This window comes from Bufo bufo, chromosome 5 (assembly GCF_905171765.1).
Source record: "Bufo bufo chromosome 5, aBufBuf1.1, whole genome shotgun sequence".
NCBI lineage: Eukaryota > Metazoa > Chordata > Amphibia > Anura > Bufonidae > Bufo > Bufo bufo.
This window is the reverse complement of record NC_053393.1, coordinates 145,898,603-145,924,503: the sequence shown is the minus strand read 5'-3', so window position 1 is coordinate 145,924,503 and position 25,901 is coordinate 145,898,603. Positions and strand designations below refer to the sequence as shown.

Genomic DNA, 25,901 nt, shown 5'->3' with positions numbered 1-25,901 from the left:
GTGAATATGGGAGTTACGGAAGCAGGGAAGTGTTGGCTGCTTTGATGTTTCCGTTATTACATCCATCACAAGCCAGCTCTTACTTTGAGTCATTTTCATGATGATCATGAAAGACTGAGATGGACAATCCCCTTACGGCATATCTCATTCCTGCTACCCTCACTGGTCAGTAGCGTACGCCAGAGTGCTGTGGCCCTATTCAAGGTAACAGAGCGTAGCTTCAGTATTCAACAACTGCAATTTAAAGGACGTATGCACTTTTGCAACCATACTTCCCACTTTTCATCTACAAGGACAGATCCTGAACGTGATGGAAGCTTAGCAGGTGTAGAGTTGAATGGGAAAACAGAGGGGGGCCTTTATCAAACTGGTGTAAATTAGAACTGGCTTAGTGGCCCATAGCAACCAATCAGATTGCACCTTTCATTTTGGACAGCTCCTTTGAAAAGGTGGTATCTGATTGGTTGCTATGGGCCACTAAGCCAGTTCTACTTTACACCGGTTTGATAAATGGCCCCCCAAAGTCTTTTGATAGCAGGATCTAAGCAGTGTAATATGACCAATACATGTAATCCTAGAGCACCATGATATGTACCGGGACCATTTCACATGACTTACCTTCCACAATACAATTATACTAAGGTTTATTTCACTGCACTTCTGTATCAACCGAACTGCCTCGTCAGGTAATGATTTTGTGGAGTAATTTGTGTGAGGAGGCTCTTTTTTCTTAAACTGTGATAAACCACTTCGGAAAAAGAAATCTGCACAAGGAGTGGTTGAGCTTATTATCTGCAAAACAATGGCACATTACAATAAATCACTGCACTGCTTTCATAAAATACACCAAATAGTACAATACTTGTAATGCATTTCTGTGACATATGGGGTAGAAATACATGCAGACAAGTCCGCCAAAGGAGCAGCTTTTCTCTAGCTAACAGAGTGGGGTTCCAGGGCAAAGACGCCCCTCTCTACGACATTCAAATGCTGCCACACGGTGCATGGAAAGATTGTGCTGTTTGGGGCTTCCATAAGTGGTCTAAGTGAAGGACGACCGATGTCCAGGCGACAGGGTTATGAGTGTCTGATGCTCATTGACGGGAGTATGGGATAAAAGTTTATATGCTGGCTATGATAGTAAGGTGTCAGAATTCAAAGTGCAACATAGCTTGTTCTGTAAGGGGCTGTGTAGTTGCAGACTGGTCAGAGACCACCCTGTCCATTACCAATGGGCACATGAGCATCAGAACTGGACCATGGAGCAATAGAAGATGGTGGCCTAGTCTGATGAATTACACTGAACAAAAATATAAACGCAACACTTTCGGTTTTGCTCCCATTTTTCATGAGCTGAACTCAAAGATCTGAAACATTTTCTACATACACAAAAGACCCATTACTCTCAAATATTGTTCACAAATCTGTGTTAGAGAGCACTTCTCACCTCACAGGTGTGAAATATCAAGGTGCTGATTAGACAGCATGAATATTGCACAGGTGTGCCTTAGACTGCCCACAATAAAAGTCCACTCTGAAATGTGCAGTTTGATCACACAGATGTTGCAATGTTTGAGGGAGCGTGCAATTGGCATGCTGACTGCAGGAATGTCTACCAGAGCTGTTGCCCGTGCAATGAATGTTCATTTCTCTACCATAAGCCATCTCCAAAGGCGTTTCAGAGAATTTGGCAGTGCATCCAACTGGCCTCACAACGGCAGACCACGTGTAACCACACCAGGACCTCCACATCTAGCATATTCACCCTCATGAACGTCTGAGACCAGCCACCCAGACAGCTGCAGCGTCAATCGGTTTGCATAACCAAAGAATTTCTGCACAAACTGTCAGAAACCGTCTCAGGGAAGCTCATCTGCATGCTCGTCGTCCTCATCGGGGTCTGGACCTGACTGCAGTTAGTCATCGTAACCGACTTGAGTGGGCAAATGCTCACATTTTATGGCGTCTGGCACGTTGGAGAGGCGTTGTGTTCATGGATGAGTCTCGATTTTTACTGTTCAGGGCAGATGGCAGACAGCATGTGTGGCGTTGTGTGGGTGAAAGGTTTGCTGACGTCAACGCTGTGAATCGAGTGGCCCATGGTGGCGGTGGGGTTATGGTATGGGCAGGCACATGTTATGGGCAACGAACACAGGTGCATTTTATTGATGGCATTTTGAATGCACAGATACCGTGATGAGATCCTGAGGCCCATTGTTGTGCTATTCATCCACGACCATCACCTCATGTTGCAGCATGATAATGCACGGCCCCATATTGCAAGGATCTGTACACAATTCCTGGAAGCTGAAAACATCCCAGTTCTTGCATGGCCAGCATACTCACTGGACATGTCACCTGTATACGACAGCTTTGCACAGCTACTGAAGAGGAGTGGACAAACATTCCACAGACCACAATCAACAACCTGATCAACTCTATGCGACGGAGATGTGTTGCACTGCGTGAGGCAAATGGTGGCCACACCAGATACGGACACCACCAAATGTTTCAGATCTTTGAGTTCAGCTCATGCAAAATGGGAGCAAAACCAAAAGTGTTGCGTTTATATTTTTGTTCAGTGTATGTTGCCTTTACATTATGAGGATGGCCATATGCATGGGCATCACTCTTCTGGGAAAAAGATGATACAAAGATGAACTATAGGAAGAAGTCATAGCCACTGTAGGCAACGTGATGCTCTGGAGAATGTTCTGCTGGGTTTCTGCATCCATGTGGATGTTACTTTGGTACAATATGGACCAAATACCTAAACATTCTTGCAGACCAAGTACCCCCTTTACGGCAATGATGTTCCCTTTGGATGATGTCACACTATGTCTTTTATTGAATTTTTAGCAGTTTCTTATTGCCCTTTTTTTTTTGCTGTGTCCAGATGTTGGGCAGTAGTAAAATATACAACACAATACAAACGTTGAGATTTTTGTATGAGTTTATAATACTTTCCTGGCATTTTTTGCAAACTTGGATTTTTTATTTTTTTTCAAACCACAGCATATTCTGGTTGTGGCATTTCTTCCGGTGTTTTCCCATAGCTTTCACGTGCAAAAGATTTTGTTGCAGACAATTTTCTACCACTAAAAATCTGCACCATTCATTTGAATGAGGTTGTTTTGGCTGGAAGCACATGGATTTCTGCAATAGTTTCAGTTACAGAAAATCTTCAACAAAATCTGCCACGTGTGAAGGCACCCTAAATGTCTGAAAATAATAGCACAAAAAAACAGCATCCCCCCCCCCCCCCCCCCAAAAAAAGTTAAAAAAAAAATAGTAGTATGACAGCACCCTAATGGCCTCTTTCAGCAGCATAATGCACCCTAACCACACTCCAAAAACTGGTCAGGAATGGCTTGAGGAATATGACAAGTTCGAGGTGTTGACTTGGCCTCTACATTGTCCAGATTTCAATCTGTGGGATGTGCTGCAGCATAAGGTGGACTGACACAATATTAGGCAGGCGGTTTTAATGTCATGGCTGCTCAGTGTATAAAATTACTGATGAAAAAAATATCTAGAATATTCGAAATTGCGAATATATATCACTATATTCTAAATATTCGCGAATTCTCGAAGTGCCGATATTTGCGATTCGAATATTCGCTCCCAGCACTAATAGAGACCTGCAAAATATAAATGGTAGGCACTCCAAATAACTATTCGCATAACTGAAAAGTCAAACAAATATTCCTATAGATACTTTATGCGCACTGGTTTCCATATAAAGTATAGCTGGTTTTAAATGGCATAGCATTGCCGGGTATATTCTTCATTACATCCAGAAACTGCCCCTTCCCTGCTAAAGGCCCTTCTACGTAGGGCGATGATGGGTGCATACAGCGTGCCTTACACTGTAGCAGAGCTCACTATCCATCTGCATCAGTGTCATGTTTTATTAGCTAAAATGACATACCTGTTCTCCTCCGGAAACAATGTCACCAAAGGTGTATTTGTCCGATGGCTGTTCAGGACCTAAATATTATAGACATAGGTAGGTATAGTTAGAGAAACAGTGATACATGTGTAATATGGTAATAAATAGCATACTAGTAAGACATACTATCCAGAAGTATGCCCCCATCATTCTAAAGATCACAAGATTCAAAAGAATATCAAAAGAATGAAGGCATCCCCGGTATCCTGTCAGTCACCAGCACAAACCTCCACCTGTATGCCAAAAAACTGTCAGCCCTATGCCGCTCTCCATCACCCACAGGACTACATTACACTATGGATGAAGGGGTGCATTCGTAAAGAGTGCCTTGGATTTGGATAAGGTTGGGGCAGAATTGTCACCATTGGGCACATTTATTCCAACATTTTGCCATTCCAGGTTTTATATCCATATAGTAAAAGGTTAAAAGTTTATAAAAAGTAGTCGCATAACGTAAACTAGGAATATTAAAGGGGTTATCCGATTTCAGAAACACCCCCCCATGTGCCGGGCCCCCCACAGGTAATATACTTACCCCGCTCCCTGCGGCGCTCCTGGTCCTCGCACCGCCGCTGCTGTTTCTCCCTGCACACCGATAAAAACATCCTTTGTTGGGGGGGGAAGCAGCCAATGGCAGGGTGGGACGGGGGCGTCACTCACGATGCTAGGGAGGCTTGTCCTCGTCCCTGTCTGCCATTGGCTGTTCCCCAACCCCCCCCTCCACCCGACACCGGATGTTTTAATCGGTGTGCAGGGAGAAGCAGCAGCGGCGGTGCGAGGACCAGGAGCGCCGCAGGGAGCGGGGTAAGTATATTACCTGTGATGGGCCCGGCACATGAGGGGGTGGTTTCTGCAATTGGATAACCCCTTTAAATCACAGGCTATATTGAAATATTACCTTACCTAAGGAGGACTCTTTACAACGAACCACTTTGAAGCACATTTTGGCCCTCTCTCTTCCGGTAAGTTTAGTATCTAAGATGGAAGAAAAACATAGCTTCTGTCAGCATCAGAAACATCTTTGTGAGCTCTGATAATGCAGTGGGACATTTACATCAGATTACAGTGCCTGGTGTAAGGACCTTAACCAATCCTGGTAGGCGATGGTCCCAGAGATGGGACCTTTTATGGCATATGGCTGCTGGGAGGATGGACTCTGGAAAGAATCAGTCTCCTTTTCCCTCTGGTAGCTCACAATATAGTCCCTTCTTACTTCCCCTACCAGAAGAAGTCTTCTATGCTATTCTGCCATGCTACTGCAGAGGTTCTGCTTCCTTCCTGACAACCACCGCAGAAAGGTACGGCTGCTCTATGGATGGCTCTGTACATGTTGCAATCGACAGAGCCCTTTGGCAGTACACAGAAGCCATGAGTACCGCTATCAATGCTATTTGCTGTATTTCACCTTGTGCAAACATCAAAATGATATAAAAAACTATTTGGCTTGGGACTCCTCCCTATGCTGCTTTACCATGAGGACACTCAATGGCACTAGCAAGTATTGCCAGCACATATTGCCCTGGTCATTACGGTGTCCGTTTGGAGGTACGCAAACCGCGGACCCGCAAAATATGTGGTATGTTGTCCAGATTTTTATTTTTGAGTACACATTGCCTTCAATGGGTCCGTGGTCTGCATATTCTATCTTTTTGTAGAACAGACATACAAATTTGGAAAGCAGAGGGATGATCCGTATGTTTTCTGCATCCAAATGTCCATTCGCAAAAAGATAAAACAAACATGTCCTATACTTGGCCCCGAAATGTGGTCCACAAAATACATACAGCCGTATACATTAGGCCTAATGGTAGCTTTTCTCCATTCCCCTCTAATGACACACTTTTGCACCCTCTACCTGTAACAATGGTTTCCCAGTTCATTTATAAAAGGAGATACAATTCTATAAACTCTATTGTCAAAAAATAACATACCTTTATCGGCGGTGGGATTGACCACTTTCTGCAGCTCCCAGTTCCTACTACTGCTGGATACTTGTACTATATGAAATTCTTTAACACCTGCTTCACTCTAGAATCCGAAAAAAAAATTGTGCAAAAAGCAAGTAAGTGGTGTAACATTGCAAAATGTTGCAAAACTTTAGCGAAAACAAGCCCAAAAAAGGTCACAAAAACCCTATATTTAACTTTTTAAAGCAAGAATTTTGAAGTGCAGGGATTAATACATTTTCCCAATGCTTTCCTCAGTGAGTTTTAAAAGGGGTTCCTCCAAAGCAATCATTTAAATTTTTTTTGTAAAGGGTACCGCTGGATTTTATTTCAACGGGCGGATGGACCTCTCTCCTTCTGTACCAGTCTGTAACTAATCTTGTTCATGCTTAGTGCAACTGTCTGTATTATGTATGTGCACCCTTATGTGTACAGCGCCATGGAATGAATGGCCCTTTAATAATAAATAATAATAACACTGCATCGGTGGCCACAGGGGCCATCAGCTAAACACCACTGAAGCAAGTGGTGGGCTGCAGTCGTCATCTGCAGAATAGGGACACGTCAAGGCTGTATCAGCAAAGAGGTTCACAGCGGGGGGCATTGGAACTGAGGGGGGTCTGGGACTTTGACCACTTCAAGACCAAGCCACATTTTGCTAATCTGACATGTGTCACTTTATATGGTAATAACTCTGGAACGCTTTTACTTATCCAGGCCATTCTGAGATTGTTTTTTCGTCACATATTGTACTTCATGACAGTGGTAAATTTGAGTCAATGCTTTACCTTTATTTATAAAAAATAAATAAATAGTTATTACTTTACATTCCCCATATGTAGGGTTGTTTCGTTACCAAAATTTTGATTCTGTTTCGATACCATGAAAAAGGATTGCGATACTCGATACCACGGCCCATAATGGAACAGTCCGATCTTATTTTTGGGGGGGACAAGGTGACTAAAAAAAAGTTTTTATTTCTTGTTTTTCTGTTACGGAGTTCACCGCATAGGACATTTTTAAAATATTTTAATAGTTTGGACTTTTCGGACATGGCGATATGTAATATGTTTATTTATTTATTGTTTATATATTTTATATGTAAAATTGGGAAAGGGAGTGATTTATACTTAATATTTTGGTGGGGTTTTTTTAACTTTTTTTTTTTCCCCACTTTTTATTTAATAACTATTTCCCCTTTAGGGGCTAGAACCTGGGATCTTTTAATCCCTTGTCCTATTCACCCTAATAGAGCTCTATTAGGGTGAATAGGATCTCACACTGTCCCTGCTGCCCTGTGCATAATACACACAGCAGCATGGAGCTTACCATGGCAGCCAGGGCTTCAGTAGCATCTGAGGAGGAGGGGACGGGATTTTAATACTGGGGGGCGCACTGCTCCATTAATGATTTTAATACTGGGGGGGTTGAGGGGAGAAGGCGCACTGCACCACCAATGATAATTAACATTTAATACAGGAGGCGGGTGCGGCACCTGAGGGGTTAACTGCCGCTGTTTACTTTCATTGGTGGCGCAGAGCGCTCGCCCCCTCTCTCCTCAATGGTGGCAGCGACACGGGGGGGGGGGGGGAACGTGGAAGAGTGCTTCCTTCTCCCCTGTGCTGCTGAGGAGAATACGGAGCGCGCTGAGAGCAGCGCGCTCCATGTTCTCTGATACTAGACTGCGCAATAGCGAAGCCTAGTATCGAAAAAAGGCAAATCCCGGTATTGAGGTCGATACCCGAAACAACCGTACCCATATGTCTACTTTACTTTATGCTGGCATCATTTTGTAAATGTCATTTTATTTGGACACTAGAAGGCTTAAAATTTTTGAAGCAATTTTTTAAATAAAATTTCCAAACCCACTTTTTAAGGGCTAAATTCAGTTACGAAGTCACTTTGTGGGGCTTACTCCTCTCAAATTATTCAAAACTGATTTTACAATCTCCGATAACCTTTTAGGTGCTCCACAAGAATTAAAGGAAAACGGAGGTGAAATTTCAAAATTTTACTTTTTTTTTGCAGATTTTTCCATTTGAATTATTTTTTTCCAGTAAAGCAGCAAAGGTTTACAGTGAAACAAATTTAAACATTTATTACCCTGATTCTGCTGTTTACAGAAACATCCAATATGTGGTCATAAACTGCTGTATGGGCACACAGCAGGTCTCAGAAGGGAAAGAGCACCATATGGTTTTTTTGGGTGCCATGTCACATTTGAAGAGAACCTAAAGGTACTCCTACAGTAGAAACCTCTTCTAAGTGACCCCATTTTGGAAACTACACCTAATTTATTGAGGGATGTAGTAACCGCTTTGACCCAACAGGCGTTTCATAGAATTTAGAAACACTTGCCTGTGAAAATGAAAAATGTCCTTTCCAATAAAAATGAAATTTTGCATAGGCTCCCCATTTTTCATTTTCACAAGGGGTAACGAGAAAAAAGCACCCAAAAATTTTGTAAAGCAGTTTGTCCTGAACATGGAAACACCCCATTGGTGGTCGCAAACTATTATTTGGGTACACGACATGAATCAGAAGAGATGGAACCCCACACTGTTTTTTGATGGGCAGGGCGGATCTTTTTGGAATGGTTTTCGGACACCATGTCGCATTTAAGGAGACACTGAGGTATCCATAGTGTAGAAACTAGGGGTGGGCGGTATAGGCGATTTGCGATATAAATTTGGGCCACGATATGGATTTTCGCCATATCGCCTGACCGCGATATGATCGCGCTCTCTGCGCACACCATTTTCTCCTGAGCCGGCCGGCACAGTGGAGGGAGAAGGAGGGAGTCCCTCCCTCCCCACTGTGCGCGGCTGCCGCTGAACACCAATGAGGACAGAGTAGGAGGAGGAGGGACTGTGGCCACTGCGCCAACAATGAACGTGCCGGCCATATCCCACAGGGTCCCCCTCCCCCCCCCCCTCCCCCCCATCATAGGTGGCAGTGGGCAGTTCCGATCGGAGTCCCAGCAGTGTAATGCTGGGGCTCCGATCGGTTACCATGGCAGCCACGCTACTGAAGTCCTGGCTGCGATGGTATGTTAGTGAGCAGCATTATACTCACGTGCGCCGTGGCCGCTCCTTCTTCTGTCTGTGCGGCGGATTGCTAATGCTTATAGCATTAGCAATGCGCCGCACAGACCTATGAGAAGAAGGAGCGACCGGCGGCCACGGCGCACGTGCGTATAATGCTGCTCACTAACATACCATCGTCGCAGCCAGGACTTCAGTAGCGTCCTGGCTGCCATGGTAACCGATCAGAACTGCCCACTGCCACCAATGATGGGGGGGGGGGGGGAGGAGGAGGGGGACCCTGTGGCCACTGCCACCAATGATTAATACTGGGGAGGGAGGGTTGGTGGCTTTGAGTTACCGCTGGGGGAGCAGATCAGAGGCTGGGGGGGGGGGGGGGCAGATCAGAGGCTGGGGGAGCAGATCAGAGGCTGGGGGGGCAGATCAGAGGCTGGGGGGGCAGATCAGAGGCTGGGGGGGGCAGATCAGAGGCTGGGGGGGGCAGATCAGAGGCTGGGGGGGGCAGATCAGAGGCTGGGGGAGCAGATCAGAGGCTGGGGGAGCAGATCAGAGGCTGGGGGAGCAGATCAGAGGCTGGGGGAGCAGATCAGAGGCTGGGGGAGCAGATCAGAGGCTGGGGGAGCAGATCAGAGGCTGGGGGGGCAGATCAGAGGCTGGGGGGCAGATCAGAGGCTGGGGGGCAGATCAGAGGCTGGGGGGCAGATCAGAGGCTGGGGGGCAGATCAGAGGCTGGGGGAGCAGATCAGAGGCTGGGGGGGGCACATGAGAGGCTGGGGGGGGCACATGAGAGGCTGGGGGGCACATGAGAGGCTGGGGGGCACATGAGAGGCTGGGGGGCACATGAGAGGCTGGGGGGCACATGAGGCTGGCTGCCATGGTCAGCTCCCTGCTGTTGTGTGCACAAAGCACAGGGCAGCGAGGAGTGTGTAAAGTCCTATTCACCCTAATAGAGCTCTATTAGGGTGAATATGACAAGGGTTCTAGCCCTTAAGGAGGCTAATAGTTATTAAATAAAAAGTAAAAAAAAAAAAAAAAAAAAAAAGTTTAAACACCCCCCCCCAATATAGAAAACAATATATCGCAATATATATCGCATATCGCACATGCTTAAAATTATATTGCAATATAAATTTTAGGCCATATAGCCCACCCCTAGTAGAAACCCCCCAAAAGTGACCCCATTTTGCAAACTACACCCTTCAAGGAATTTTATGGAGGGGTGTAGTGAGCACTTTTACCCAAAAGTTGTTTCATATAATTTTTTTCTAGTACAATTTTGGTTTAGCCACAGATTTTTCATTTTTACAAGGGGTAACAGGACAAAAGGGACCCCACAATTTGTTACCCATTTTCTCCTGAATACGGAAACACCCCATATGTGATCGGAAACACCCCATATGTGATATATATATATCGAACAAACAAAAAAACACACAAGGGACTCCGTTTTAGAAACCACATCCCTTACAATATTTTTCAAGGGGCAAGCATTTTGACCCAAACATTTGCAAAAATTACTTTCCAACAGATTGTGCAAAGTAAAAATTTCAATTTTTACAGATATGCCATTTCCATGCCCAATATATAGTGCCCAGCGTAGGCAAGTGTGAAAAGCATGCCCTCTTATTATTATGCCGTGATTCCTGGTTCTTAATTATAGCCCACTCTCTCTGCAAATCCCACACGTGCCATGGTCAGCGTTGACCATGGCACCTGAAGGGTTAATCCACCGACACTGGTGGATGCAGCAGGGGCCTGGTTGTTACTGACAGTAACAGCCAGACCCATCCTGCTGATCAAGCGGGCGCAGCTCTTGCACCCGTCCGATCAGAACACGTAAATGTATGTGGGGATGCCACAAAAGACCACATATCCCAACGTACATGCACGTGAAGGGGTTAAGCTACCCAGATTTATATAATTTGTTGACGACAGCTGGAACCTATCAACATGAAAGTGCTTGACTGATGCTGCCCAAAGGCAAATATCTGTGCCCAGATGCATCTGACATGCTGGATATCTCATTCACTGCCAAGTGCAATTATTGGAATGACGGGAAAGCAGTTCATCACATGTGACAGACCAGATCTGGCGGGTACGCGCCACCTGCTGTGACCTTGTTAACAGTCACTACTTCCACCTATGTCACAGAACAAGATCAATCTGTGATGTGATGACAACAATTTCAAACCATCTATTAACGACAAGTTACTCAACATCATAATAATAATAATGCATGGCCAGCTGTATTTTTCAGTGTGGCTCCTCGCAGACTGTAAAGCGCTTTTATTCCCCTGAAAATATTTCCCTGCATAATGTGTAGAAAGTTTTATGCTTCAGAAATCTCAAAATGTCCCCCTACAGCTAGCTGGCCCTTTATCCTCTCAGATTCAAAACCGGCACCATCACCCCTTGCAGATTCATCTAAGGGTAAGGAGACGAAACTTCCTGGCTCCAAGACGGTTCTTCCTTTTAAAAAAGTAACCTTTATGCCCCCAAACACATGCAAGGTTTCAATGTAGTCTACGTACAGCAATGTAGAACCGCCACCTGAAGACCGGAACATGCTAATGCTGCATTACTCCGATGACTGTGTGCGGGCTTTCTTATTATAGAGTCCCCCCCATGTTGTTGATTGACTCTATATCCTTTTTTCTGTATACTAATTACAACTTATTAAAGGGGTTGTCTGAGTTCAGCTCTGAACCCGGACATATCCCCATCTTCCCCCACTTAGCCCCTTTGACAAGAGCATTGGAGCATTTCATGCAGAATTGCAAGGGCATTTTCTGGAGATCTGGTGACGTACCAGGCTCTCCATGGGTGAAAGTTAGACGGAGGCTTCTGCCTAGCAGTCTTCCCGCTGATGTCACAGGCACTAATGGGCGGGCTTTATTGCTGCCCTAGCCTGTAAAACGGCTATGGCAGCTCTAAAGCCCGCCCGTCAGTGCCGGTGACGTCACCGGGAAGACTGCTAGGCAGAAGCCTCCGTCTGGCAGTGAAAAATGTAAACAAAAAAGGGAGAGCATCGGAGCATGAAATGCTCTGATGCTCATATCAGAGGGCCTGCCTGGGTGAAAAGGGGGATATGTCTAGGTTCAGCAACCCCTTTAAGGCTAAGTTCAGATCTGCGGCCTAATTCCGGTAATCTGTTCCAGTATAGGAACAGAAAACCGAGATAACCAAATCCAGCAAATTCAACATGGATCTCATTCACTAAAATGGGATCCGTTGGCATGAATACCAGCATTCTGCATGCAGAATCTGCAACAGAGGCTCCTGCTGAAACCTCTGCTGCAGATGTGAACCGAGCCTAATAAAGTTGAATAGTTATTCAAAAATAACAGCAAGTGTATTAATGCATAGCATGTAACCCAGAATCAGCTTGCCCCTTCAGCAACTTACTGTGTTCGTGTTTTCTATATCCACAAATACAAGCATGTTTCCTCCTTTGCTCTCCTCGTCTTCTAGTGCATTACTTCTGGAGACAGTAGCCCGGACGTTCAGAGACTTGCTTGTACATATAACTGCAGTGTGTCTTAACACTCTGTGGCTAAAGAAGAAAATATCTGTGTAACATATGCATCAGCCAAGAAAAAAGGGTCAGTATTTTGGTACAAATATATCCAGCAAGTCCATATTACTGTGGCCGGAGCACAGCGATCCTAGGTGCAGCCAATAACGTGAATGGTGTCACAGCAAAGCTTCCAGAGTCGCCAAAAACATCGACTGCGATTTTCAGTTCTACTGCTGCTTTGCTACATACTTTTACTTTTTTTTATTTACTTGACTTTTCTTTGCCACATAGCAATCCTTGGTCACGCCACCAAGATCACCCAGAAGCCCCAATCTGCTTGTTCTGACAGCAGGGGTGCTTTTGGACTTCTGGGTCACGGCGCCTGCAGGTGCTGTGTTGCAGAGGCCGCGGTCACCACATGGTGCTGCGCCAAATTAGAATAGGTACCAACACAAAAGAGGCAACCTTGACGTGGTGAGGGGGCTCATGCATTTTGAACAAAACTTATACAAATGCCTTGTGTACAGTTTATTAATTAACTGAGAGGATAACATGGGCTGAGCTCCTGTGTATGTGGAGGAGAGGGGGATAGATAGCACCCTAGAATAGTTAATCTAGACGAGGTCAGCTGGGGTCCAACTGGCTGCATCTTTGCGATCGGCTGTTTGAGGAATCCGTTGCTCTCACCATAGCTCCGGTGAGCGCTGCTGCCTCTTCGCAGCTTACCAAGCCCATTGGCGTTCATTTGATCGTTGCTGTGCTTGGCATCATGAAGGAGGTTGAGCTGAGCCAAGACCATGTGACCGAGAAACGGGACTTCACATGGCCTAAGTGCTCAAGGAGTGCCGAAGCCTCTTTCTACAGCTGATCTGCAGGAATTGCAGGATAGGCTATCAAATGTGTAAATCCCAGAAAACCCCTTTAACCCTTCATCTCTCTGGCTGCGTATCAGTCTAAACTTTAAAACAAGACAAAAAGCATTATCTGCTATAGGCAAGGAGATGCTATAGGCCAGTGATGGCTAACCTTGGCACTCCAGCTGTGGTAAAACTACAACTCCCAAGATGCCCCCCTTGCTTGGCTGTTCTCAGAACTCTGTAGAAATAAATGGAGCATGCTGGGAGTCGTAGTTTCACCACAGCTGGAGTGCCAAGGTTCGCCACCACTGCTATAGGCTTTCAGATGCTATATCTCCCGATGTAGAGGAGGCTAATACTGCAATACTGGTCTTGTTTTAAAGCTTTGATTCTCAGCGAAAATGGTTAGGGGATTAAAGTGGTTGTCCCTTCTGTACAAGCTCTTCCTGAAACATATTTTTCGTAAGGAAATCTGAAAAAGTGGGAGCCTTTATTTGCAGAGATTTTCTTCACTGACTCAAAGAGAGTGTGGTCCCAGGCAGGGTACTCGCCTCTATGATATGCAATGAAAGAATAGTCCAGATGGGACAACACTTATAATCTGAAATAATAGTCCTTCTAAAAAACCTCATTCAACACAAATAGGTCATGTTGTTCACAAGGCACTTCAGAACTTTGGACTTGATGTGTTTCTCCAGATTAGGTGAAATACAATTTCCTGAAATGCGGTCTAAGCACTCTTGGGCCTTTATGAATTAATAAAGCAATGTTTTAGAAAACTTTGCAACATAGCAATATCCTGCACAAAAGAATGCAAACTCCTTCCGTTCTCTGTCTAGGAGAAAGAGGTTTCTGCTATTAAAGGGATAAAAAAGAGAATTTTCTCTAATATGGACCAGCGCTTTAACAAACTCTTGAACGCCCAATGTTCACACCCAAATCAAATGGTATGGCTTGAAGAGAAACCTACCGCATTTGTGACTGCTTTTCTGTGCTTTCATAGTAGAATAAAAAGTTTATCTCATGAACTCCTTCTTCATCAGGTCCTCGCAGCCAAAGTGGAAGCTGGACTGAAGCACCAGGAGCTAAAACAGAGTCTGTAAGTGGAATATCTACAACCTCCGGCTGGTTTCCGCCACCAAACCCAAAGTCTACAGGAGTAACAGATGAAGTCAGCACAGAGCACCCAGAGGTAGAATCCGTGACAACGGTCTTATAGGCACTGCAGTTCATAGACGCTGCAGGGCTTAGTGGCGTCAGTGCTGCTGTATTGCTGCCAAAAGTGAAGAATTCCGGTCTTTTGGACACGACTTTGAGCCCTGTTAGTGGACTTTTGCTTACATTCACAAATTCAACGTGAGCTTTTCTGATTTCTCCACACAACAGTCCAGTGGGGAAATTTATGAAGAACACCTGTCAAAGTAAGAAATAAAGAAAATTGTTCCTAATTAATCCGGGGTAAATATGCACCGCGGCACCTGTTTTAATTCACTTACATCAGGTACCTTGGCATAATGGATCAGGTGAAGGACCAGGACATGGGGCGTGCAAAAGGGACTGCATCATTTTTTGTGTCATATAACAGAGTGCGTGTGTGTGTGTGTGTGTGTGTGTGAGAATGTATAGAACGGGGAAGGTGACACAGAAATATTAGGGCATTGCTGATACTTGGGTCAAATATTCCTCAGCATTATTATACGTCTTAGGCCTCTTTCACACGGGCGTCACGGATTTGGGCTGGATAAGATGCGGGTGCGTTGCGGGAAAATGCGCAATTTTTCCCTGCGAGTGCCAAGCGTTTTAATGCGTTTTGCACGCGCGTGAGCAAAATCGGCATGTTTGGTACCCAGACCCGAACTCGGACTTCTTCACAGAAGTTCGGGTTTGGGTTAGATGTAGTGTAGATTTTATTATTAAAAAAAAAATAGCATTCTTAATACAGAATGCTTAGTAAAATAGTGATGGAGGGGTTAAATTAATTCACTTATTCGCGCAGCCCGGCTTCTCTTAAGGGGAGTTAAAATATTAATTTTTTTTGTATTAAGAATGCTATTATGTTCACTTATAACCATGTTATAAGGTAAAATAATAATGATCGGGTCTCCATCCCGTGCGTGAAAATAGCACCGCATCCGCACTTGTTTGTGGATGCTTGCGATTTTCACACAGCCCCATTCACTTCTATGGGGCCTGTGTTGCGTGAAAAACGCACAAAATAGAGCTTACAGCGATTTTCACGCAACACACAAGTGATGCGTGAAAATCACCGCTCATGTGCACAGCCCCATAGAAATGAATGGGTCCAGATTCAGTGCGGGTGCAAAGCGTTCAACTCACGCATTGCACGCGCGTGGAAATCTCACCCGTGTGAAAAGTGGCCTTAGGCCATTTTCACACTGGCGTTTCTCGGTCCGCTTGTGAGATCCGTTTCAGGGCTCTCACAAGCAGCCTAAAACGGATCAGTTTCAGCCCCAATGCATTCTGAATTGATAAGGATCCGTTCAGAATGCATCAATTTGGCTGCGTTTGGTCTCCGATGCGTTTTTTTAGACGGTCACTAAAACGCAGCTTGCAGCGTTTTGGTGACCGTCTGACTATGCAGAGTCAAACGGATCCGTCCTGACTTACAATGCAAGTCAATGGGGATGGATCAGTTTTTCACTGACACAATATGGTGCAATTGAAAACGGATCCGTCCCCAATTGACTTTAAATATAAGTCAAGACTGATACGTTTTGACTTAGACTTTTTTTTTTAGGAATAATGCAAATGGATCCGTTATTAACGGATACAAGCATTTGCATTATTGGTGCGGATCCGTCTGTGCAGATACAAGACGGTTCCGCACCAACCGCGAGTGGGAAAGTAGCCTTATGAGCCAGAGCTAATGGTAGGAGTTGCAGGGGAAGCTGCTCCTACGGATAAATGGTTCCCCCTGCCCGAGCATGGGATAATCAGTTTGGGTGAGGGAACTAGAGGTCCTGAAAACTGGAAGCCAGGTAATAAAGAGGCTCTCAGAAAACTTCTCAGAATGAGGCTGATTTTACTTTTGCCCAAAAAAATCTAGGGCCATCTAGGCAGATGCTACAGGGGAAATGCAGTATTCAGATGAACACATTACCCTGCAGCATCTGGACCTGACCTCAGCCAGAGATATGATACAAAGAATGCTGAAGTCTGCCAGAGGGGGAGCTGTTCTTACAGAGCACCTCTCTATTCTGGCACATATCATAGAGTGGGAGACACTTCTCTGTCTGTGTGCCCTAAGACAGAAGGTGACAGAAGACAGGGTTCATAAGAGAATGCCTTTAAGAAAGGAGACACATAAGGCTACTTTCACACTAGCATTTCTATTTTCCGGTATTGAGATCCATCATAGAGTCTCAATACTGGGGAAAAAATGCTTACACTTTGTCCCCATTCATTGTCAATGGGAACAAAACGTAACTGAACAGAATGGAGTGCTCCAAAATGCATTCCGTTCCGTTTGGTTGTGTTCCCATACCGGGGGCAGCAAGCTGCGGTTTTCTTTCCGTCATGGGATGCGAGCAAGACGGATCAGTCATGACCCACAATACAAGTCAATGGAGACAGATTAGTTTAACTCTGACACTATCTGACAATAAAAAACTGATCCGTCCCCCATTGACTTTAAATGGAGTTCATGACAGATCCGTCTTGGCTATGTTAAAGATAATACAAACTGCATCCGTTCACAACGGATGCAGATGGTTGTAATATCAGTAATGGAAGCATTTTTGCTGATCCCTGCCGGATCCAGCAAAAACGCTGGTGTGAAAGTAGCCCAAGAAAAACCTGACCTTTACTGAATGACAGTATTTTCAAGATTTGGAAGCAAAGTTTACCTCCAATAAAGGCATTTGTGGTGCGATAATTGGGTCTAACCGGCGGTCAGGTCCATACTGAATAGATGTTTTTTCTTCTTTTGTACTATTAAGTCGAGGGCCTTGTATCTCCAAGTCCTGTCGTCCTCTGACTGACATTCCATTAGATATGAATTTCCCTAAAGTAAATACAACAAGTTAGACCTTAAAAATTTGATTTTTGTACTTACCGTGAAATGCCTCTCTCGTTTAATTCATTGGGGGACACAGCACCATGGGTATATGCCCAGCTACCACTAGGAGGCACCACTAGATATCAAAAAGGTTTGCTCCGCCCAGGTTGGCTATACCCTCTCCACAGCCACTAGGCTAATCAGTTTGTACCAATAGCAGTAGGAGAGAGAAACAAAAGCGAAGAACCAACATGTCCTGGACCGGGAAAAGAAACGAGAACAGCAGCCCGGTGACAGGAAAAGAAGTGAAAACAAAGGGTGGGACCCGTGTCCCCCAATGAATTGAACGAGAAAGGAATTTTACAGTAAGTACAAAAATCAAATTTTCTCGTTAATGTCATTGGGGGACACAGCACCATGGGATGTCCCAAAGCAGTTCCCGGAGGGTAGGAAGGAAATCTAAAAATCACTGTAGTAAGGAACGCTATAGGGATTAGATAAAACTAATACTTTATTAAATCTGCAAAAATTATGTGAGGAAAGGAAACCTACTAACTACAGTGGGATGCGAAAGTTTGGGCAACCTTGTTAATCGTCATGATTTTCCTGTATAAATCGTTGGTTGTTACGATAAAAAATGTCAGTTAAATATATCATATAGGAGACACACACAGTGATATTTGAGAAGTGAAATGAAGTTTATTGGATTTACAGAAAAAGTGCTATAATTGTTTAAACAAAATTAGGCAGGTGCATAAATTTGGGCACTGTTGTCATTTTATTGATTCCAAAACCTTTAGAACTAATTATTGGAACTCAAATTGGCTTGGTAAGCTCAGTGACCGCTGACCTACATACACAGGTGAATCCAATTATGAGAAAGAGTATTTAAGGGGGTCAATTGTAAGTTTCCCTCCTCTTTTAATTTTCTCTGAAGAGTAGCAACATGGGGGTCTCAAAACAACTCTCAAATGACCTGAAGACAAAGATTGTTCACCATCATGGTTTAGGGGAGGGATACAGAAAGCTGTCTCAGAGATTTCAGCTGTCTGTTTCCACAGTTAGGAACATATTGAGGAAATGGAAGACCACAGGCTCAGTTCAAGTTAAGGCTCGAAGTGGCAGACCAAGAAAGATCTCGGATAGACAGAAGCGACCAATGGTGAGAACAGTCAGAGTCAACCCACAGACCAGCACCAAAGACCTACATCATCTTGCTGCAGATGGAGTCACTGTGCATCGTTCAACCATTCGGCGCACCTTACACAAGGAGATGCTGTATGCGAGAGTGATGCAGAGGAAGCCTTTTCTCCGCCCACAGCACAAAAAGTATCGCTTGAGGTGGGCTAAAAGCACATTTGGACAAGCCAGCTTCATTTTGGAAAAAGGTGCTGTGGACTGATGAAACTAAAATTTAGTTATTTGGCCATAACAAGGGGCGTTATGCATGGAGGAAAAAGAACACAGCATTCCAAGAAAAACACCTGCTACCTACAGTAAAATATGGTGGTGGTTCCATCATGCTGTGGGGCTGTGTGGCCAGTGCAGGGACTGGGAATCTTGTCAAAGTTGAGGGACGCATGGATTCCACTCCGTATCAGCAGACTCTGGAGACCAATGTCCAGGAATCCGTGACAAAGCTGAAGCTGCGCCGGGGCTGGATCTTTCAACAAGACAACGACCCTAAACACTGCTCAAAATCCACTAAGGCATTTATGCAGAGGAACAAGTACAACGTTCTGGAATGGCCATCTCAGTCCCCAGACCTGAATATAATTGAAAATCTGTGGTGTGACTTAGAGAGCTGTCCATGCTTGGAAGCCATCAAACCTGAATGAACTAAAGATGTTTTGTAAATAGGAATGGTCCAAAATACCTTCAACCAGAATCCAGACTCTCATTGGAACCTACAGGAAGCGTTTAGAGGCTGTAATTTCTGAAAAAGGAGGATCTACTAAATATTGATTTAATTTCTTTTTTGTGGTGCTCAAATTTATGCACCTGCCTAATTTTGTTTAAACAAATATAGCACACTTTCTGTAAATCCAATAAACTTCATTTCACTTCTCAAATCTCAAATATCACTGTGTGTGTCTCCTATATAATATATTTAACTGACATTTTTTATCGTAACAACCAACGATTTATACAGGAAAATCATGACGATTAACAAGGTTGCCCAAACTTTCGCATCCCACTGTATATAAAATTCTGAGTGACCAGATCTATCCACAATTCCTGAGGCGGATCGAGGTATCAATTAGAAAACCACGATCAACGGTACCGCTCAGGTGTGGATAAGGTCATCAAGAAATCCACTTCAGGTGCACTACTGATGGTTGCAAAACCACGCCAGCCGGCTGTAGTACTATGACACAACCAAAAGTGTGCACCGTGGCACGGACAAGGTGCTCAGCTCAAACACCCAGTCTAGATGGCCCTGGACTAAATTAACAAACTAATCCATTGATAAACATCTACTCATTGGATCCAACCAGAATCAAGAACCACCCGTTCACAATTATGAACCAGATGTCTTAAGGTCGGCCCTGTGAGCACGAATCAAGGGACACTAACTACCTGGGTGTGAGCAAAAAGCTTGAGTGCACCTGTTCACATACTACAGAGGGCTGGATTGACGCAGACCACTTCTGTTGTGTAAATGCAATTCAAGCGACAATTCAAAAACATGGGTTTGCCCCCACTGATCTCTCGACGCGTTTCGCCATGTTTGGCTCGTCAGGAGCATAAAATGTGGGTAGAAGGACAAGCAAACAAGTAAGCTGCTGACCTCCGTGACAGAGGCTGCAGCTATCAGCACTGAGTGGCCGTACGCGGCCGCAAGGACACGCGCTATATAAGGAGGAGACTCCTCCCCTCATCTGGATCCAGCCCCTGGGGCGGCCAATAAAGAAGCAGGAGGCGCGGCGACGCCGCAACAACCAACCCGCCCCACTTACCCACCCCCTCTGCGAGACGATCACATGCGAATGTCAAAACATTGGTATGCTAATGTTAGAGTGACCAAACGGCGGTTTGAAATAAATAAGGTAGCAAAGCATTGCAGGAACAGGGATCGTGTCTTATTTAGGTAAGTGGTCAAGTGTAGTAATAAACTACTGTAGTTGTTGTCACTGAGTAGGATAACTCTGAGACATGAAAAGTCCTGGATTATCTTGGAACATAGGGGTGATGCATCCCATGACTTGCCATGATATTTCGAGGTGACGCACAGCGTACCCGACTCTGAGATGAAAATATAGAGCGGGGCAGGATATATCATATCATCATCTGGATATAAGCCAAAAGCACTCCCCATAGTAGTATGAGACAACCTACACGCATCAGGACTCAAAGAAAACAGACAAAAGGAGTTATACTCATTGAGTCCATGCGGTTGGAGTGTGTGCAAGCGGTAAATCCACTGTGTCTCTTTTTGTAACAAGCGCTTGTCAAAGTCGCCTCCTCTTGGAGATCTTCTCACCACCTCTATGGCCTGAAATTTAATCACATCCGCATTGCCACCATGTAAGGCTACTTTCACACTTGCGTTAGGAGCGGATCCGTCTGGTGTCTGCACAGACTGATCCGCTCCTATAATGCAAACGCTTGCATCCGTTCAGAACGGATCCGTTTGCATAACCTTTTTTTTTTTTTGTTCATGATAATGCAAACGGATCCGTTTTGACTTTACATTGAAAGTCAATGGGGGACGGATCCGTTTGAAAATTGAGCCATACTGTGTCATCTTCAAACGGATCCGTCCTCATTGACTTCCATTATAAGTCTGGACGGATTCGCTCGCCTCCGCACGGCCCGGCGGGCACCCGAACGCTGCAAGCAGCGTTCAGGTGTCCGCTCACTGAGCGGAGCGGAGGCTGAGCGCTGGCAGGCGGATGCATTCTCAGTGGATCCGCCTCCATTGAGAATGCATCAGGGCTGGACGGCTGCGTTCGGGACCGCTCGTGAGCCCCTTCAAACTGAGCTCACGAGCGGACACCTGAACGCAGGTGTGAAAGTAGCCTAAGGTGGATGTATGTCTCGCAATTGGGGTGTCAGCACCTTTACGGATGTCATTAAGGTGTTCTGCGATTCTCCTGCGGAATTCCCTAAAGGTTTTCCCCACATATTGTTTTCCACAAACACAAGTGGCCAAATATGCCAACCCTCTAGTCCAGTGATGGCGAACTTTTTAGAGACCTAGTGCCCAAACTGCAACCCAAAACCCACTTATTTATCACAAAGTGCCAACACGGCAAGTTAACCTGAATACTACAGTCCAATATACAGGGTGGGCCATTTATATGGATACACCTTAATAAAATGAGAATGGTTGGTGATATTAACTTCCTGTTTGTGGCACATTAGTATATGTGAGGGGGGAAACTTTTCAAGATGGGTGGTGACCATGGCGGCCATTTTGAAGTCAGCCATTTTGAATCCAACTTTTGTTTTTTCAATAGGAAGAGGGTCATTTGACACATCAAACTTATTGGGAATTTCACAAGAAAAACAATGGTGTGCTTGGTTTTAACGTAACTTTATTCTTTCATGAGTTATTTACAAGTTTCTGACCACTTACAAAATGTGTTCAATGTGCTGCCCATTGTGTTGGATTGTCAATGCAACCCTCTTCTCCCACTCTTCACACACGGATAGCAACACCGCAGGAGAAATGCTAGCACAGGCTTCCAGTATCCGTAGTTTCAGGTGCTGCACATCTCGTATCATCCGAAGGCAATAGTCTATGCTGTGAAGATACGAGATGTGCAGCACCTGAAACTACGGATACTGGAAGCCTGTGCTAGCATTTCTCCTGCGGTGTTGCTTCACCATCGTTCACCATCAGATCCTTTGTCAATTGTAAGACTAGAAAGTTGGTATATTTGGCCACTTGTGTTTGTGGAAAACAATATGTGGGGAAAACCTTTAGGGAATTCCGCAGGAGAATCGCAGAACACCTTAATGACATCCGTAAAGGTGCTGACACCCCAATTGCGAGACATACATCCACCTTACATGGTGGCAATGCGGATGTGATGAAATTTCAGGCCATAGAGGTGGTGAGAAGATCTCCAAGAGGAGGCGACTTTGACAAGCGCTTGTTACAAAAAGAGACACAGTGGATTTACCGCTTGCACACACTCCAACCGCATGGACTCAATAAGTATAACTCCTTTGTCTGTTTTCTTTGAGTCCTGATGCGTGTAGGTTGTCTCATACTACTATGGGGAGTGCTTTTGGCTTATATCCAGATGATGATATGATATATCCTGCCCCGCTCTATATTTTCATCTCAGAGTCGGGTACACTGTGCGTCACCACAAAATATCATGGCAAGTCATGGGATGCATCACCCCTATGTTCCAAGATAATCTAGGACTTTTCATGTCTCTGAGTTATCCTACTCAGTGACAACAACTACAGTAGTTTATTACTACAATTACTACACTTGACCACTTACCTAAATAAGACACGATCCCTGTTCCTGCAATGCTTTGCTACCTTATTTATTTCAAACCGCCGTTTGGTCACTCTAACATTAGCATACCAATGTTTTGACATTCGCCTGTGATCGTGTCACAGAAGGGGGGGGTAAGTGGGGCGGGTTGGTTGTTGCGGTGTCGCCGCGCCTCCTGCTTCCTTATTGGCCACCCCAGGGGCTGGATCCAGATGAGGGGAGGAGTCTCCTCCTTATATAGCGCGTGTCCTTGCGGCCGCGTACGGCCACTCAGTGCTGATAGCTGCAGCCTCTGTCACGGAGGTCAGCAGCTTACTTGTTTGTTTGTCCTTCTACCCACATTTTATGCTCCTGACGAGCCAAATATGGCGAAACGCGTTGAGCGATCAGTGGGGGTAAACCCATGTTTTTAAATTGTCGCTTGAATTGCATTCAAACAACAGAAGTGGTCTGCATCAATTCGGCCCTCTGTAGTATGTGAACAGGTGCACTCAAGCTTCTTGCTCACACCCAGGTAGTTAGTGTCCCTTCATTCGTGCTCACAGGGCCGATCTTCAGACATCTGGTTCATAATTGTGAACGGGTGGTTCTTGATTCTGGTCGGATCCAATAAGTAGATGTTTATCAATAGATTAGTTTGTTAATTTAGTCCAGGGCCATCTAGACTGGGTGTTTGAGCTGAGCACCTTGTCCGTGCCACGGTGCACACTTTTGGTCATGTCATAGTACTACAGCCGGCTGGCGTGGTTTTGCAACCATCAGTAGTGCACCTGAAGTGGATTTCTTGATGACCTTATCCACACCTGAGCGATACCGCTGATCGTGGTTTTCTAATTGATACCTCGATCCGCCTCAGGAATTGTGGATAGATCTGGTCATTAAGAATTTTATATAGTTAGTAGGTTTCCTTTCCTCACAATTTTTGCAGATTTAATAAAAGTATTAGTTTTATCTAATCCCTATAGCGTTCCTTACTACAGTGATTTATATTTTTGATGGTGGAACGTATACCACTATTAGCTTGTCAGTGATTTGATAGGAAGGAAATCTCATGCAAAAAGTTGGACGCACAGGTGCTGGAGAACCCTGTGACCCAACCAGACGAGGAGAGGCCATAGCAGAAATGGTTCCAAAGGACAAGTGCCTGGGAAAAGAGCCCAAGAAGGAACAAGGGGAACATCCGGTTCCTCCCAAGGTGGGATAGGGAGCAAGGCAGATGTCCTGCGCAAGAACCAAGAGTTGAACAAGTGCGCACTAAAGAGCCAGAGGAAGGATCTGGAAGAACCAGGGCACCTCATGAAGAAACAGAAGAGTAGCACAGCAACGTCTGTTAGTAACGACCTAGCGCTCTGAATATGGAAGGATGCTCCAGCAGGAGAATCCATAAGAGGACAGACACAACAAGAAAATTAGACTATGAGGGTTCCTGGCAGGAGGAAAAATGCCTGAAAAAGGATGGAGCAGTTAAAACTTCCTGGAAACAAGCTAAAAGACCCTGTGGACCACCCCTCGGCAAAAGGAAGGCACTTCTATAAGGCCTGGAAGCAAAGGAACCCGACCAGAAAGAGGATACAGCAAGGAAAAAACTAACTTGTCACAGACCAAAAACATGGCCTGTCTGTGGCCAACCTCCTGTAAAGGTCAGGGTAGAGAGGAACCATGGGAAGGTAGCGAGCCTCCTTCTGCAGCAAGGCATGTGGGCAAAGAGAAACAACCTCTGAGAAGGTAGAAACCCCATCCTGCTAGAGAAAGCAGCCAACCCCTGGGGGAGGAGGGGGTCCTAGGTAATGGCCAGGAGAAGGGAACGTAAAGACCTGCATCCCATTAAAAAAGAGGCTAGGATCGAGCCTCCGAAAAACTAACAAAATATTGCTGTTAAATGTAAGACCAGAGATATCCCTGGCCACATGAAGTCTTAGGGAAAAGAGAAACAGTAGCAGGCCCTGGTAATACAAGCGGAGACACATGTCTGAGAAATATTAGAGTAGAAGGGAGAGGACTCCAAACAGCATAAGGAAGAACAGTTCTCAAAACGAGGGAAAGCTTCATCCCGAAAGTGACCAATATGATCCAAATTGCAAACCGTATCATTAAACTCCCAGATACCAGGTACTTGACCTGGGCAGACGGGAAGAGCCTATAGGGACCCAGGAGGGAAAATAACCAAAACGGGCCCAAAGAAGCAGCTGTCATACAGAGCATGTGCGGTCAGAGATGCCAAGAGTAGATTCCCCAGAGGTAACCGGCCAGCTAGATGGTAAAAGAATCATTGGGGCAGGGACTCCAAGCAAGATTACCCAGACAGAGGCTCAAGTAGGGTCCACAGAACTGGACCACATGAGGACAATAATAGCCAGATTATCAAAGGAAAGATTAAATGTATCCACCATAGGGAAAAAAACATTGGCCATGGTTAACCAACCAACCCAAGTGTATTGGCTAGCATAATGTACAACACTGCTCCGGAAAGGGAAAGTACAGCAACCTGGATTTTGTAAAAAAAAAGGCAAGACATCCATATGTCAGAAGAGGATGCAGAATTCGCCAGGGGAAGCCGGGAGAGACTACACTGACATGTAGAAACCAGCTATCAGCAGAGCACAATGAAACCCCCAAGGAAGGGGGAAGAAATGGACAGGTGCAGAAAACGGCAAGGCCCAAAGGGATGGCACTACTGTCATGTAGCACCACTAATCCGCGAATCTAAGGGCGTACAAGAACACCCGGACCACGGAAGAACTATGGGACCATATCCGATACCAGGGGGAGAAGCGGAAAATCACACCCACCAAGTAGGTGTGTGGCGCTCACTATGTCACAGCCATATCAGAGAGGACATCCAGCGATGACCCGAAAACTGCAGTAGCAGCTAGTGCTCACAATGCTTCGTATCCCTGCAGGATAGAGCATTCAGTGGAGATCCAGGAACTCTGCCAGGACTGGACCACATAACTCTGTGAAAACCAAGCAGAAAAGCAGTAAAAACAACACCAGTACTCCATCATAAAACGGGGTAACGTGACTGTGCGGAATACAGTAGTACTTTATAGGGTTGAAAATCTAGCATGACAGCCAACAACCTGCGCACGCGAGGGGAGTGTGGTTG

General features: G+C 45.2%; 1 protein-coding gene across 1 annotated transcript in view; it reads right to left on the bottom strand.

Annotated features, from left to right (window-relative positions):
• Positions 1-25,901, bottom strand: part of TRAPPC8 (trafficking protein particle complex subunit 8) — a 139,394-nt gene that overhangs the window by 9,402 nt on the left and 104,091 nt on the right. Inside the window, exons 19-25 of the mRNA XM_040431868.1 lie at positions 17,183-17,340; positions 14,287-14,729; positions 12,348-12,495; positions 5,884-5,980; positions 4,856-4,927; positions 3,932-3,990; positions 619-792 (exon numbers count right to left, since the gene is read on the bottom strand). Of these exons, the coding sequence (XP_040287802.1) occupies positions 619-792; positions 3,932-3,990; positions 4,856-4,927; positions 5,884-5,980; positions 12,348-12,495; positions 14,287-14,729; positions 17,183-17,340 (1,151 nt within the window). The remainder of the gene's footprint in view (positions 1-618; positions 793-3,931; positions 3,991-4,855; positions 4,928-5,883; positions 5,981-12,347; positions 12,496-14,286; positions 14,730-17,182; positions 17,341-25,901) is intronic.